Below are 14,685 nucleotides of genomic sequence, written 5' to 3' on the forward strand. Positions count from 1 at the left end.
GGTCTGGAATGCACTACCAAGCAAGGTGGTTGAGGCAGACACGCTAGGATCATTTAAGACTTATCTAGATAGCCACATGAACAGACTGGGAATAGAGGGATACAAATGGATGGTCTAGTTAGGAAGACATGATCGGTGCAGGCTTGGAGGGCCGAAGGGCCTGTTCCTGTGCTGTATTGTTCTTTGTTCTTTGTTCAAAGGCCGAATTTTTCATTAACAATAACAAACCAAGTTGTAAATATCCCTTTAAATCTCCACCGCCACAGGATTCACAGATTTTCCCACTGAGTGCCATAGTGAAGCCAGCGGGACAAAGGCAGGAAATGCCGCCTGTTTATAATGATATGAGGCACTAATCACATTGTGGGTTCATTTACTAAGGCTAGGCAAATACAAAGTTATACAACGGTACAAAGCTTGAAGATGCTGAGCTGTCTGTGTGTGCTCTGCTCTGAGCAAAAGTGAAACCAAAACTGGGACCACAAGATACACTTCCTTCTAAGTGGTGTCATGCTGTGATCCCCTAAAGGCATATAACCGCCCATGGGCTTGTGGTGGGTGTGTGAACAGGGAGTTCCTACACAGGGCATCATCCTTCTCTGACTAAATAAGGAAGAGAAACAGACCATTCAGCCCAACCTGGTGTTTATACTCCACATGAACATTCTCCCATCCTACTTTATCTTCATAGAATCCCTACAGTGCAGAAGGAGGCCATTCAGCCCATTGAGTCTGCACCGACCACAATCCCACCCAGACCCTATTCCCCTAACCCCACATATTTACCCTGCTAATCCCCTGATACGAGGGTCAATTTGGCATGGCCAATTTCCCACCCCGCCTACCACGGGAATCTTACACAATTTTTTTTGTTCTTTGGTTAGATTTAAGGTGGAATATAATTTGTAACAATCGCCCCGCCAGCATTATTAAAAGTATCTTGTATCTGCTCCAACTTGTTAATTAAACTTGTTTCAATCTCAAACTTTTGCTTTGGTTAGTGGAAGAAATTCCAGTCCTGCTGCATATCTCCTTTCATTTCAACAGGAGCTGAGAGTGGAACATTTACAGCCATTTTGTGTCACCCAGTATTTTACTTGCAGCCTTCACCTTGTGTTAGCACTTCCTTGTCTGTCTTTTTAGCGGCCTATAGCAGGCTGGAACATTTCAGTATTCCTTCTTCAGTAGCTATGGCTTTTCAGTACTTAATGACAGTTCCACTCCTGGAACCATGTTATGAGTTCAAAGACTTCAGCCATTCTAATGTCATGTCTGAATGTAAGATGGCTGCCTGCAGGAAGTCCCTCACGGCAGAGGTCACATGACTATGGCAAGCCAGGTAGGACATATGGTAATGGTTGCATCTTAAAACCCAATAGCTCAGGAAGGAAGGAAGAAGAATCACGGTGGCACAGTGGTTAACACTGCTGCCTCACAGCACCAGGGACCCAGGTTTGATTCCCGGCTTGGGTCACTGTCTGTGTGGAGTTTGCACGTTCTCCCCGTGTCTGCGTGGGTTTCCTCCGAGTGCTCCGGTTTCCTCCCACACTCCAAAGATGTGTAGATTAGGTGGATTGGCCATGCTCAATTGCCCCTTAGTGTCCTGGGATGTGTAAATTAGAGGGATTAGCAGGGTAAATATGTGGGGTTACGGGGATAGGGCCTGGGTGGGTTTGTTGTTGTTGGCGCAGACTCGATGGGTCGAATGGCCTGCTCCTGCGCTGTAGGGTTTCTATGATTTCAGGATGACCAAGTATTATCTATTCTGGTTCAATCTCACCAATTTTAATGCTGAAGAAACAAGAACCCACCTATACAGTACGAGGCTCCACCCAGCACAAAACCCCCTGGACAGCGACCTCCATTGGAACCTGCAACACATAACAAGAAGCAATAAAAGGAGGATGCAATGACAAAGCTACCCCTCCCCCAGCCACCGATCATGTCACAGGTTGAGTCAGGTCTGTACACTGCCTATTACATAAGCTTTGAAACATGTCTCTCTTTTCTGCGGAACTGATCACCTGGATATTTACATCATTACTAACCATGGGAGGTTGCTGTGTGCAAATTGGCTGCTGTGTTTTCCCCACATTACAACAGTGGCCATGCTTCAGGGGTACTTCTTTAGCCTTAAAGTGCCTTAGGCCTCCCTGAGGATGCGAAAGGCGCTATAGAAATGCAAGTTATTTCTCTTCCCTGCTAAAGGTTGGCCAAAGAGTGGCAGTAAAATTGTTAAATTGCCATCGACGGATGAGCCACTGTTGGGGTCAGAGCGGAAGGTACCAGAATGTTGAGAGGGTTGGCTTATGAGGAGAGACCGAGTAGACTGGGACGATACTCATTGGAATCCAGAAGAATGAGGGGAGATCTTATAGAAACATATAAAATTATGAAGGAAATAGATAAGATAGAATCAGGGAAGTTGTTTCCACTGGTAGGTGAAACCAGAATTACGGGGCATGGCCTCAAAATAAGGGGGAGCAGGTTTAGGACTGAGTTGAGGAGGAACTTCTTCACACAAAGGGTTGTGAATCTGTGGAATTCCCTGCCCAGTGAAGCAGTTGAGGCTACCTCATTGAATGTTTTTAAGGCAAAGATAGATAGATTTTTGATCAGTAAAGGAATTAAGAGTTATGGTGAGCGGGCGGGTAAGTGGAGCTGAGTCCACAAAAAGATCAGCCATGATATTATTGAATGGCAGAGCAGGTTTGAGGGGCCAGATGGCCTACTCCTGCTCCTAGTTCTTATGTTCTTGGAATACTTTTTCCCTTATTGGCCCTGGGTTTATTTGCTCAGTTTTCCCTTGCCTCTCGTTGGTGATTACGTGGCTGTGAGGCAGTTCAGAAGGGTCAGGAGGAGATTGTCTGATGGGGGGAGACGATGGCCTAGTGGGATTATCACTATCAATCCAGAAACACAGCTAATGTTCTGGGGACCTGGGTTCGAATCCCGCCACGGCAGATGGTGGAATTTAAATTCAATTAAAAAAAATATCTGGAATTAAGAAACTACTGATGACCACGAAACCATTGTCGGTTGTCGGAAAAACCCATCTGGTTCACTAATGTCCTTTAGGGAAGGAAGTCTGCCATCCTTACCTGGTCAACATGTGACTCCAGAGCCACAGCAATGTGGTTGGCTCTCAACTGTCCTCGGGCAACTAGGGATGGGCAATAAATGTTGGCCCAGCGAGCGACGCCCATGTCCCACAGATGAATAAAAAAAAGAAGGTATCTAATCATCATGGGACAGGGCAGCCTGTCCATTTTATGGATTTCTAGCTCAGTGACATTCCCTCCAGGTCACCGTCTCCCCATTAAAACTAGGCACAGTAAGTAGTCTCACAACAGCAGGTTAAAGTCCAACAGGTTTATTTGGTAGCACGAGCTTTCGAAATTCACCTGATGAAGGGGCAGCGCTCCGAAAGCTCGTGCTACCAAATAAACCTGTTGGACTTTAACCTGGTGTTGTGAGACTACTTACTGTGCTTACCCCAGTCCAACGCCACGTCATTAAAACTAGAAAATCTGATTTAAAAATTAAATAATTGTAAGCTTGACAGAAAACCGCGGGGTGGTTTGCCAGGCCCATCGTCCAGCGGGTGTCTGAAGCCCTGAGCTCTCACCTTTCTGGAAGGAAGTAGTGATTCGAAAGCTGAGCTCCTCTGTCTCTTCACTGTAGTAGGCAGAGATATAGTCAGCGTTGAGAATCTGAAAGAATGAAGGCTGGCGGCCCAGCCCGGGCTCATAATCGACCGTGTGGTTACACCGGAAGCTGATGGGGGAACCATCTTGAAGGAAAGTTTGCGTTGACCAAGCGTAGATCTGCCCCGGGCCTGTCTGGACATAGTTTTCACTGAAATCCTACATTCCAAATAAGGAGTAAATGTTTGGACTTGGATTAATTCCAGCTGATTTCAAAAGAGCAGCGTTAATGTTCTTAACTGGGAAGTTATTTAAATATTTCCAATTTTCTTCCTGTCTGTAAGTACGTTCTATCTTGATCTGGAATCCATTGCTACGTCAGATTTTTTGATGCCAAATGTTTTCCTGTTCAGTTTCTCCCCCTCTCCTCTCTGTTAATTGTTTCCAGTTCCACCGAAGCAATGGCTTCTGCAGGCAACTGCACTTCATGACTGAGCCGCAGCTTTCAGGGGATCTGGGGGAGGAGACCCCGGGTTTGGGAGACTCCGAGATGGGGGAGAATGCGTTTGGGTGACTTTGGGTTGGGGGGATGAGTTTGGGGGAACCGGGTTTGGGGGAGATCGAGTTGGGGGGACCAAGTCTGAGGGAGACCAAGTTTTGGGGGGCTGCATTTGCGGGGGACTGTGTTTTGGGGGGACCAGGTTTGCAAGGGGACCTGGTTTGGGGGGGGGGAACCAAGTTTGGGGGAGACCGCGGTTGGGAAGGACCGTGATTGGGGGAGACCGTGTTTGGGGGGACCGCGTTTGGGGGGACCGCGTTTGGGAGGGACCGTGTTTGGGGGGACCGCGTTTGGGGGGGCTGCATTTGGGGGGACCGTGTTTGGGGGGACCGCGTTTGGGAGGGACCGCGTTTGGGAGGGACCGCGTTTGGGAGGGACCGGGTTTGGGAGGGACCGCGTTTGGGGGGGACCGCGTTTGGGGGGGACCGCGTTTGGGGGGGACCGCGTTTGGGGGGGACCGCGTTTGGGGGGGACCATGGTTGGGGGGGACCACGTTTGGGGGGGACCGCATTTGGGGGGGACCGCGTTTGGGGGGGACCGCGTTTGGGGGGGACCGCGTTTGGGGGGGACCATGGTTGGGGGGGACCACGTTTGGGCAACTCTGCGTTTGAGAGTTGAGGCCAGAATTAGTTACAAAAAGAATAAAGGAAGTGCTAATTTGCTGAATCCCCCCTTTCTCCTCTGACCCATATTGAGCTGCTGAACTCAAAAGCTGGAATTCTCCCATCCCACGGGCGGGTTGCAGAGAACATGAACCGCCATTGACGGTCGGGCGTGAATTTCCGGATTTTCGACCAGCGCGGCCGAAGGATTCCGCCCGAGGTCATTGCTGGGGGGGTGAGGGCATCAGGACCACCCCTACATGGGGAGAGGAAAAGGTGAGGGAGGTTTTCTGCCCCTCTCCCACAAGAGCTGCTCTCAAGCATTTCCAAAGGTGCAGAGTTGCCGGAGTTGAAGGGAACGGGTTGGTTGGGTGTGGCTGGATTCAGGGTAGTGGAACCTCACAGAAGTGGCAGAGAAGACAAACACTTGAAACGATGGAATCTGCCCCGAAAACATAAAAAACTGGCAATCTGTCTGCAACTTGGAATGAAACCTGCTCCTCCTACCCTGATCCTCAGTTGGTTCATGCTGGTTAATTACGAAAAGCCGTCTGCTTAGGAAGCAAAGGGTTAAAGAGATCCACCCACCTTCACAGCAACGTCTGCACTTGCTAAGGTTCCGGGGACATAACCGTTGATCACGATGTCAAACAGGAGAGCGCCCTCGGAGTCCACCCCCCGGGCAACGTGGGTCATTCGCAGGATCTCACCTGAAAATCAGAAGCTGTAGTTAATATGGTCAGTGGCACAGTGGTTAGCACCGCTGCCTCACAGCGCCAGGGACCCGGGTTCGATTCCTGGCTTGGGTCACTGTCTGTGCGGAGTCTGTACGTTCTCCCCGTGTCTGCGTGGGTTTCCTCCGGGTGCTCCGGTTTCCTCCCACAGTCCGGAAGGCGTGCTGGTTAGGTGCGTTGGCCGTGCTAAATTCTCCCTCAGTGTAACCGAACAGGCGCCAGAGTGTGGCGACGAGGGGATTTTCACAGTAACTTCATTGCAGTGTTAATGTAAGCCTACTTGTGACACCAATAAATAAACTTACTCCCCACTTTAACGTGCAGCCTGTTCCTGGTGTCAGTGCGCCCCCTGCAGTTCCGCTCACTCACCTGTTGCAAACTCCATTTGTGATTCTTGTCTGAAAGCCCCTTTAGTCAGTGAGAATCCGTTCACAGTGCCGGGGGCAGGATGGGCTACTGACCAATAAATAGAGGCAAAAATCGAAACGAGTACTCTCGCCAGAGGACCTAGAACACAGCACAGGGCAAACTGAGACAAAGAGCTAGCTCTTAAAATAATTAAGCATAATAAGACATAAGAACATAAGAACTAGGAGCAGGAGTAGGCCATCTGGCCCCTCGAGCCTGCTCCGCCATTCAATAAGATCATGGCTGATCTTTTCAGGGACTCAGCTCCACTTACCCGCCCGCTCACCATAACCCTTAATTCCTTTACTGTTCAAAAATCTATCTATCCTTGCCTTAAAAACATTCAATGAGGTAGCCTCAACTGCTTCACTGGGCAGAGAATTCCACAGATTCACAACCCTTTGTGTGAAGAAGTTCCTCCTCAACTCAGTCCCAAATCTACTCCCCCTTATTTTGAGGCCATGCCCCCTAGTTCTAGTTTCACCTGCCAGTGGAAACAACTTCCCTGCTTCTATCTTATCTATTCCCTTCATAATCTTATATGTTTCTGTAAGATCTCCCCTCATTCTTCTGAATTCCAATGAGTATAGTCCCAGTCTACTCGGTCTCTCCTCATAAGCCAACCCTCTCAACTCCGGAATCAACCTAGTGAATCTCCTCTGCACCCCCTCCAGTGCCAGTATATCCTTTCTCAAGTAAGGAGACCAAAACTGTACACAGTACTCCAGGTGTGGCCTCACCAGCACTTTATACAGCTGCAACATAATCTCGCTGTTTTTAAACTCCATCCCTCTGGCAATAAAGGACAAAATTCCATTTGCCTTCTTAATTACCTGCTGCACCTGCAAACCAACTCCTTGTGATTCCTGCACAAGGACACCCAGGTCCCTCTGCACAGCAGCATGCTGCAATTTTTTACCATTTAAATAATAGTCCATTTTGCTGTTATTCCTACCAAAATGGATGACCTCACATTTACCAACATTGTACTCCATCTGCCAGACCCTCGCCCACTCACTTAGACTATCTATATCCCTTTGCAGACTTTCAGCGTCCTCTGCACACTTTGCTCTTCCACCCATCTTCGTGTCATCTGCGAATTTTGACACACTACACTTGATCCCCAACTCCAAATCATCTATGTAAATCGGAAACAATTGCGGTCCCAACACTGATCCCTGAGGCACACCACTAGTCACTGATCGCCAACCTGAAAAACACCCATTTACCCCCACTCTTTGCTTTCTGTTAGTTAACCAATCCTCTATCCATGCTAATACATTACCCGTAACACTGTGCACCTTTATCTTATGTAACAGTCTTTGGTGCGGCATCTTGTCAAATGCCTTCTGGAAATCCAGATACACCACATCCACAGGTTCCCCATTGTCCACTGCACATGTAATGTTCTCAAAGAATTCCACCAAATTAGTCAAACATGACCTGCCCTTCATGAACCCATGCTGCGTCTTACCAATGGGACAATTTATATCCAGATGTCTTGCTCTTTCTTACTTGATGATAGATTCAAACATTTTCCCTACTACAGAAGTTAAGCTAACCGGCCAATAGTTACCTGCCTTTTGTCCACCTCCTTTTTTAAACAGTGACATAACAAGCTAATAAAATTAATAAATAAAATAAATCAATAATAATTGATTTAAAAATATTATTTAAAAATTATAAAAAGTAAAGAACAACATCTGGAAATACTCAGCAGGTGTGGACGTATCTGTGGTGAGAGGAACAGAGTTAATGTTTCAGATCAGCAGGCTGATATACAGTCCAGGGTTACCATACGCAGGCTGGGGAAATATACAGGTTGGAGGTGATACGCAGGCAGGGCGCGATACACAGGCTGGGGAGCGATATGCAGGCTGGGGGGGTGATACGCAGGCTGGGGAGTGATACGCAGGCTGGGCGCGATACGCAGGCTGGGGAGCAATATGCAGGCTGGGGAGTGATACGCAGGCTGGGGAGCGATATGCAGGCTGGGGGTGATATGCAGGCTGGGAGCGATACGCAGGTTGGGGGCGATACGCAGGCTGGGGAGTGATACGCAGGCTGGAGAGCGATACACAGGCTGGGGAGCGATATGCAGGCTGGGGAGCGATACACAGGCTGGGGGCGATATGCAAGCTGGGGGCAGTACGCAAGCTAGGGGTGATACGCAGGCTGAGGGGTGACACGCAGGCTGGGAGTGACATCTAGGTAGCAGGGTGGGGGTGGGGGGGGCAGGGTGGAGTGGTGCTAAGTAGACTATGGAGGGGACACAAAGGCTGAGGGTAAATTTAGGCTGGGAGCGATATATGCAGACTGAAGGGGAGACACACAGGCCAGGGGTGGATACACAGGCTGGTGGGGGAGGACACATGCAGGCTGGTGACATACGCAGGCCAGGGAGGGTGTGCAGGCTGCCGGTGGACACACAGGCCGGGGGATGGATACGCAGGCTGGGGGAGGTGGTGTCACATGCAGGTTGATGGTAATAGGCTGGGGAGGGCATGTAGGTCATGGGGGGGTCACACACAGGCTGAGTTGGGGGGGGGTGTAGCTTATACGCAGACCAAAGGGGATATGCAGGCCAAGGGGGATGCTCAGGCCAAGGGGATGCACAGGCCAAAGGGAAATGCAGGCTAAGGGGGATACGCAAGCTAAGAGAGATACGCAGGCTAAGGAAATACACAGGCTAAGGGGGATACGCAGGCGAAGGGGGATACGCAGGCCAAGGGGGATATGCAGGCCAAGGGGGATATGCAGGCCAAGGGGGATACGCAGGCCAAGGAGGATACGCAGGCCAAGGAGGATACGCAGGCCAAGGAGGATACGCAGGCCAAGGGGGATACGCAGACCAAGAGGGATACGCAGGCCAAGGGGAATACGCAGGCCAAGGGGGATACGCAGGCCAAGGGGGATACGCAGACCAAGGGGGATACGCAGGCCAAGGGGGATACGCAGGCCAAGGAGGATATGCAGGCCAACGGGGATACACAGACCATGGGGGATACGCAGGCCAAGGGGGATATGCAGGCCAAGGGGGATATGCAGGCCAAGTAGAGGAATCCGCTCTTGATTACATAGGTTGGGCAATGGACACAGGTTTCACCTGCTAACTGCCAGCTAAACACACAGACGGTCTAACTGGGTCACTACAATCGGTCACATTATCCACCTGCACTGAGCTAGGGAAAGAGGGGGAAAAAAATCAGCTGCAGTTTCCATTCCGGATCATTCTGGAATAATCCCTGCTAAAAAAATCCCAGCAGCTGGGTGAGGGCGGGGTTGAGGTCAGCTGTGATTCCACTCACGGTCGAATGTCATCACAGAAAGAGCAGCAAGGTGGGCAAGGTTAGAGTGAGGCCGGTGGCCAAGGCAAACGTGATGCCAAATGGGAGGAGAGAATTGGCAATGAAGGAAAACCGTCGATTACAGATTGTCGAATCACGGCCGAGAATTCAGGATAAGGGAACCAGGTTCATACTGGGGGGGGGGGGGGGGGGGAGCGAAGGACAGCAGTTAACCATAAAGTACAGCCGGTGCCTCCAGCAGTCAGTGAAATACCAACCGACTGTGCTCGGAATGTTCTGGATGTTTGCCTGAACAGTTGTGGTGCCTGCAGCTGTGTTTTCTGTGATGTTCGCATCGAGGAATGCGACTCCGAATTCTTTGTCATTAACAATCCCGATCACGCTGCCCCTGGCTCTCCCCGGAACACCTGCAATGAAGGAACCACACCTGTTACGTGGAGTGCAAAACTTTCATCGCAAGACAAAACCTTTTGTTCTCTTTCCCCCCCGCTGCTCGCTGCAGAGTGAAGTTTCCCTCCATCACGGAGGCACCATCTTACCGCCCATTCATGCCAAGCTCCCGCTGCGGCGAAGACGGGGAATCTGGCGGCCAGCTGAATCCCCCGTTCGCTTCAGCGGGATGGGAATGGGTTATAGAATCCCTACAGTGCGGAAGGAGGCCATTCAGCCCATCGAGCCTGCGCCAACAACAATCCCACCCAGGCCCGACCCCCGCAACCATATATATTTACCCTGCTAATCCCCCTGACACTAAGGGTCAATTTAGCACGGCCAATCCACCTAGCAGCACGTCTTTCAGACTGTGGGAAGAAACTGGAGCACCCGGAGGAAACCCACGCAGACATGGGGGAGAACGTGCAGACTCCACACAGACAGTGACCCAAGGCTGGGATTGAACCCGGGTCCCTGGTGCTGTGAGGCAGCGGTGCTAACCACTGTGCCACCGAGCTTGATGGATTTCTGGAGACTATTGCCGGAATTTTACCGGCATGCCTGCTCATAAGATTGCGCCCGAAGCCAGCGGGGAATTGGCGTTCTGTGAACCTCGCCCGCTCTGATTCTGGGGCGGGCGTGCCGGTAAAATCAGGGCCTGTGGGTTGCCACTTCGCTGTCATCCTTTTATTGAAACATGTAAATTCCTGAGGGTAATTGTTAGGCTCGAGACCGGGACGATGTTTCCAATTGTGGGAGAGAGTCAAACCACGGGACACAGTTTAAGAATAAGACGTATACCGTTTACCTAGTTTGTGGAATTCCCTTCCCCAGAAAGCACTGGGGGCTGGGTCACTGAGTAAAACAGATGTTTGATAGACAAGGGAGTCAAGGGTTATGGGGGGTAGGCGGGAATGTGAGGCTGAGACCACAACTGGATCAGCCATGATGGTATTGAATGGCAGCGCAGACCCGAAGGGCAGAATGGCCTCCTCCTGCTCCACGTCCTATGTTCCTGAGGGGAATGGGTGCGGAGGGGGGGAAGAGAACGGGAAAGGGGAGTTGAGGTAGGGGATTAGCCATGAAGGTATTGCCTGGTCAAGCAGCCTCGAAGGGCAGAGTGGCCCCCTTCTCTCTAATTTCTTTCACTATCCTGATGTCTAATCTGTAAGACATTACAGATTCATCTGGTAACACATCACTCCCTCAGTACCGCACTGGAGGGCAGCTCCAGTGACACAGCACTCCCTCAGTACCGCACTGGAGGGCAGCTCCAGTAACACAGCACTCCCTCAGTACCGCACTGGAGGGCAGCTCCAGTAACACAGCACTCCCTCAGTACCGCACTGGAGGGCAGCTCCAGTGACACAGCACTCCCTCAGTACCGCACTGGAGGGCAGCTCCAGTGACACAGCACTCCCTCAGTACCGCACTGGAGGGCAGCTCCAGTAACACAGCACTCCCTCAGTACCGCACTGGAGGGCAGCTCCAGTGACACAGCACTCCCTCAGTACCGCACTGGAGGGCAGCTCCAGTGACACAGCACTCCCTCAGTACCGCACTGGAGGGCAGCTCCAGTGACACAGCACTCCCTCAGTACCGCACTGGAGGGCAGCTCCAGTAACACAGCACTCCCTCAGTACCGCACTGGACGCATCAGCCTGGATTTTAGGGCCTGGGTTCCTTGAGCTATCTTTCTCCCCACGACAGTCAGACCTCCAAGGCAGATCTGCTACACGGGCTGATGTAACGTCAGATCCACTGCCTGTCAAAGAGGGGAAACTGTCGCTGGAATCCTGCTGCCGTTCACAACGGCAGGATCTTACGGTCAGGCCGAAGGCGCACCCCCCCCTCCCCCAAGCGGGTTCGACCCCCCCCCCCCCCCCCCCCCCCCCACCGCGGGTTTCCCGGCACCAAGGGGTGCATCCAACAGGAAACCCCTGTCGATAACGGCGGGACCAGAAGATCCTGCAGCCAGTGAATGCACTCCGTCTCCCATCGCCGTGAATCACTCCACGGAGTTGGAGGAAAATCCCGCCCATTCTTCCCAACAATCACGCGGGATTTGAACCCGGGTCTGCGGCAAACCGGCCGCACTGACCCACCGGGTTCGAGATTGATTCACTGCCTTTGAGCCTCTTCACCTGGGCAGGCGGCCTGGTTACAGCCAGATGTTTGGAAGCTCTCTCCCGGACAGCCCCTTCCGTGCCCGTTTGGGGGAGGGCTGTTGCACTGTCGCCGTCGCAGCCGCTTTCCCCCTCCACAAGAGGCCGAGCATTCGCTCCAGCGTTGCCACGAGCTCCAGCCGCCGTTCACTGCCAGGGGGAAAATTCAGACAACACGGATCAGAACGTTTAATCCACCAGCAATTCACATCACAGGGCCAAGCGAACCCCGAGGTACCGGGAGTAACCGTAACCACTCGACAGCACCCAGCTTAACGGCTGCACCCCAAAATCGTGACGCTGTGGCTGCAATTTAAAAACGGAACAAAGATCGTAATGAATCCAAGTGTGTGGGGGACCCCCAACAGAAGCTACCTGGGAATACCCGCACATCGTTATCCCTGAAGAGACACTAACGACTCCCAATGGGCAGCACTGACTGAGTTCAGGGAGTTATACAAAGGCCATCTGCATTTCATAGAAACATAGAAGATAGGAGCGGGAGGAGGCCATTCGGCCCTTCGAGCCTGCTCCACCATTCATCACGATCATGGCTGATCGTCCAACTCAATAGCCTCATCCTGCTTTCTCCCCATAACCTTTGATCCCGTTCGCCCCATAATTTCATAATGCAAGCTGGCCAACTGGAGTCTGCTTGTCTGCTAGGACAGAGGGCCCCCACAACGTTCCTTTCAATCCTTAATGGTCGAGACATTTAACAATCTCGGGCATCTAGACAAGGGGCACACGTCCTTTGTCAAGGATCGGGTAGAGAGGTGGGAGTCGCACAAGGAGTTGGACCAAGGAGCGGCACAGGCTTGGAGGGCCGAAGGGCCTGTTTCCTGTGCTGTACTGTTCTTTGTTCTTTGAGTCATGTGACATGGGCTGCTGGCTGGTGGAACCAGTAATATTGCCTCGCTGAACTGCATAGTTCAGTCTGCTGTCCAACATCTGACTAGTAGGTCACACCACAGCAGCTCTGGCCCAGGTTGGACACCTGGCCCCCTTTACCCTGGTTTCCCTGGAAATTCTGAATCATCGCTTACAAGACTGATCCAGCTCTGCAGGTCTATCTCATCATGTGAATTCAGCAGCAAAGTGAATTATCCAGCATCGGGTTTCAACCTACTGACCCCCATGAAGGAATATCTGACTGGACTTTGATTCTGGAATCTGGAACCCCTGTGAGACAGTGGCTGGAATTTTACTGGCACGCCGAGCCCGAGGCTCGTAAGATCGCGCCCGTGGCCAACAGAGATTGCCGTTCTGCAAGCCCGATTTCGGGGCGGGCGTGCCGGTAAAATCAGGGCCAAGATCTCAATTCTCTTTGGCCCTTTCACCGAACATCTTTCTTTTCTCTAACCCTCTGTCTACTCTGGGAAATGCGAGGGGGATGTTGTGAACCCTCTCTCACCTTTCCAGTGTGTGTAAACACAGGCAGTCCTTGGACTTACAGCACGATTAGTTCCTGAGAAGTGCGTCTCAAGTCGAAACATCATAGATCGGAACTGACCTTCCCATAAAAACAATGTTATAAATCAGGGCTTGGTTCCTGAATCAATGCCTGATACTTGACTTTCACCAAAATAACCCAGAATTTTATACCCCATCAATTAGAAAAACAACAATCAATTAGAAACATTTAAGAAACATAGAAAAACTACAGCACAAAACAGGCCCTTCGGCCCCACAAGTTGTGCCGAACATATCCCTACCTTTAGGCCTACCTATAACCCTCCATCCTATTACGCTCCATGTACTCATCCAGGAGTCTCTTAAAAGACCCTATTGAGTTTGCCTCACCACCACTGATGGCAGCCGATTCCACTCGCCCACCACCCTCTGTGTGAAAAACCTCCCCCTAACATTACCCCTGTACCTACCCCCCAGCACCTTAAACCTGTGTCCTCTCGTAGCAACCATTTCCACCCTGGGAAAAAGCCTCTGAGAGTCCACCCGATCTATGCCTCTAAACATCTTATATACATACCTCTATTAGGTCTCCTCTCATCCTACGTCTCTCCAAGGAGAAAAGACCGAGCTCCCTCAGCCTATCCTCATAAGGCATGCCACTCAATCCAGGCAACATCCTTGTAAATCGCCTCTGCACCCTTTCAATCTTTTCCACATCCTTCCTGTAGTGAGGCGACCAGAACTGAGCAGAGTACTCCAAGTGGGGTCTGACGAGGGTCTTATATAGCTGCATCATTATCCCCGGACTCCTAAACTCAATCCCTCGATTGATAAAGGCCAGCACACCATACGCCTTCTTAACCACCTCCTCCACCTGCGGGGCCGATTTTAGAGTCCTGTGGACCCGGACCCCAAGGTCCTTCTGATCCTCTACAGTACTAAGATTAATTAATTTAACAAAATATACATTTTAAGAAAAAGTTTGGAAACATAAAGATTCGCTAAGTTAAAAACTCGCCGGAACAGCAGCTGAGCACTTTGAGTCAGGGAGATGGGGACAGAAGGTCGGTGTGTCTGTATAAATGTTTAAATTTGCTTCACTGGTGTCGTGAAGTCAAAACCGACAGGGTGTCAATTTATAAATGACACAAAAGCCATTCATTGCAACTCAAGCATTGTAAAGTCAAGGGCAGCCTGTAAACCAACCCTCTGAGTTCATTTTATCTCGAGTTTACTGTGAGGTTATTAATAGAATATTGGGTGGCCCAGAGTGAGTGTGTCAGGGACTGGTGACAAAACAGCGAGTGTGTCAGGGACTGGTGACAAAACAGCGAGTGTGTCAGGGACTGGTGACAAAACAGCGAGTGTGTCAGAGAGTGATATTAGAAGCTCTAAGTCTGACTTGTGAAGAAATGTT

The 14,685-nt window shown here is 50.9% G+C and overlaps 1 protein-coding gene across 1 annotated transcript in view; it reads right to left on the bottom strand.

The window, feature by feature from the left end:
- LOC144503050 (hemicentin-1-like) overlaps nucleotides 1-14,685 on the bottom strand; it is a 390,871-nt gene that overhangs the window by 19,222 nt on the left and 356,964 nt on the right. The window contains exons 90-95 of the mRNA XM_078227553.1: nucleotides 11,835-12,005; nucleotides 9,516-9,665; nucleotides 5,912-6,049; nucleotides 5,397-5,518; nucleotides 3,629-3,866; nucleotides 1,812-1,871 (exon numbers count right to left, since the gene is read on the bottom strand). Coding sequence (XP_078083679.1) covers nucleotides 1,812-1,871; nucleotides 3,629-3,866; nucleotides 5,397-5,518; nucleotides 5,912-6,049; nucleotides 9,516-9,665; nucleotides 11,835-12,005 — 879 coding nt within the window. The remainder of the gene's footprint in view (nucleotides 1-1,811; nucleotides 1,872-3,628; nucleotides 3,867-5,396; nucleotides 5,519-5,911; nucleotides 6,050-9,515; nucleotides 9,666-11,834; nucleotides 12,006-14,685) is intronic.

This window comes from Mustelus asterias, chromosome 13, assembly GCF_964213995.1.
Source record: "Mustelus asterias chromosome 13, sMusAst1.hap1.1, whole genome shotgun sequence".
Lineage (NCBI taxonomy): Eukaryota > Metazoa > Chordata > Chondrichthyes > Carcharhiniformes > Triakidae > Mustelus > Mustelus asterias.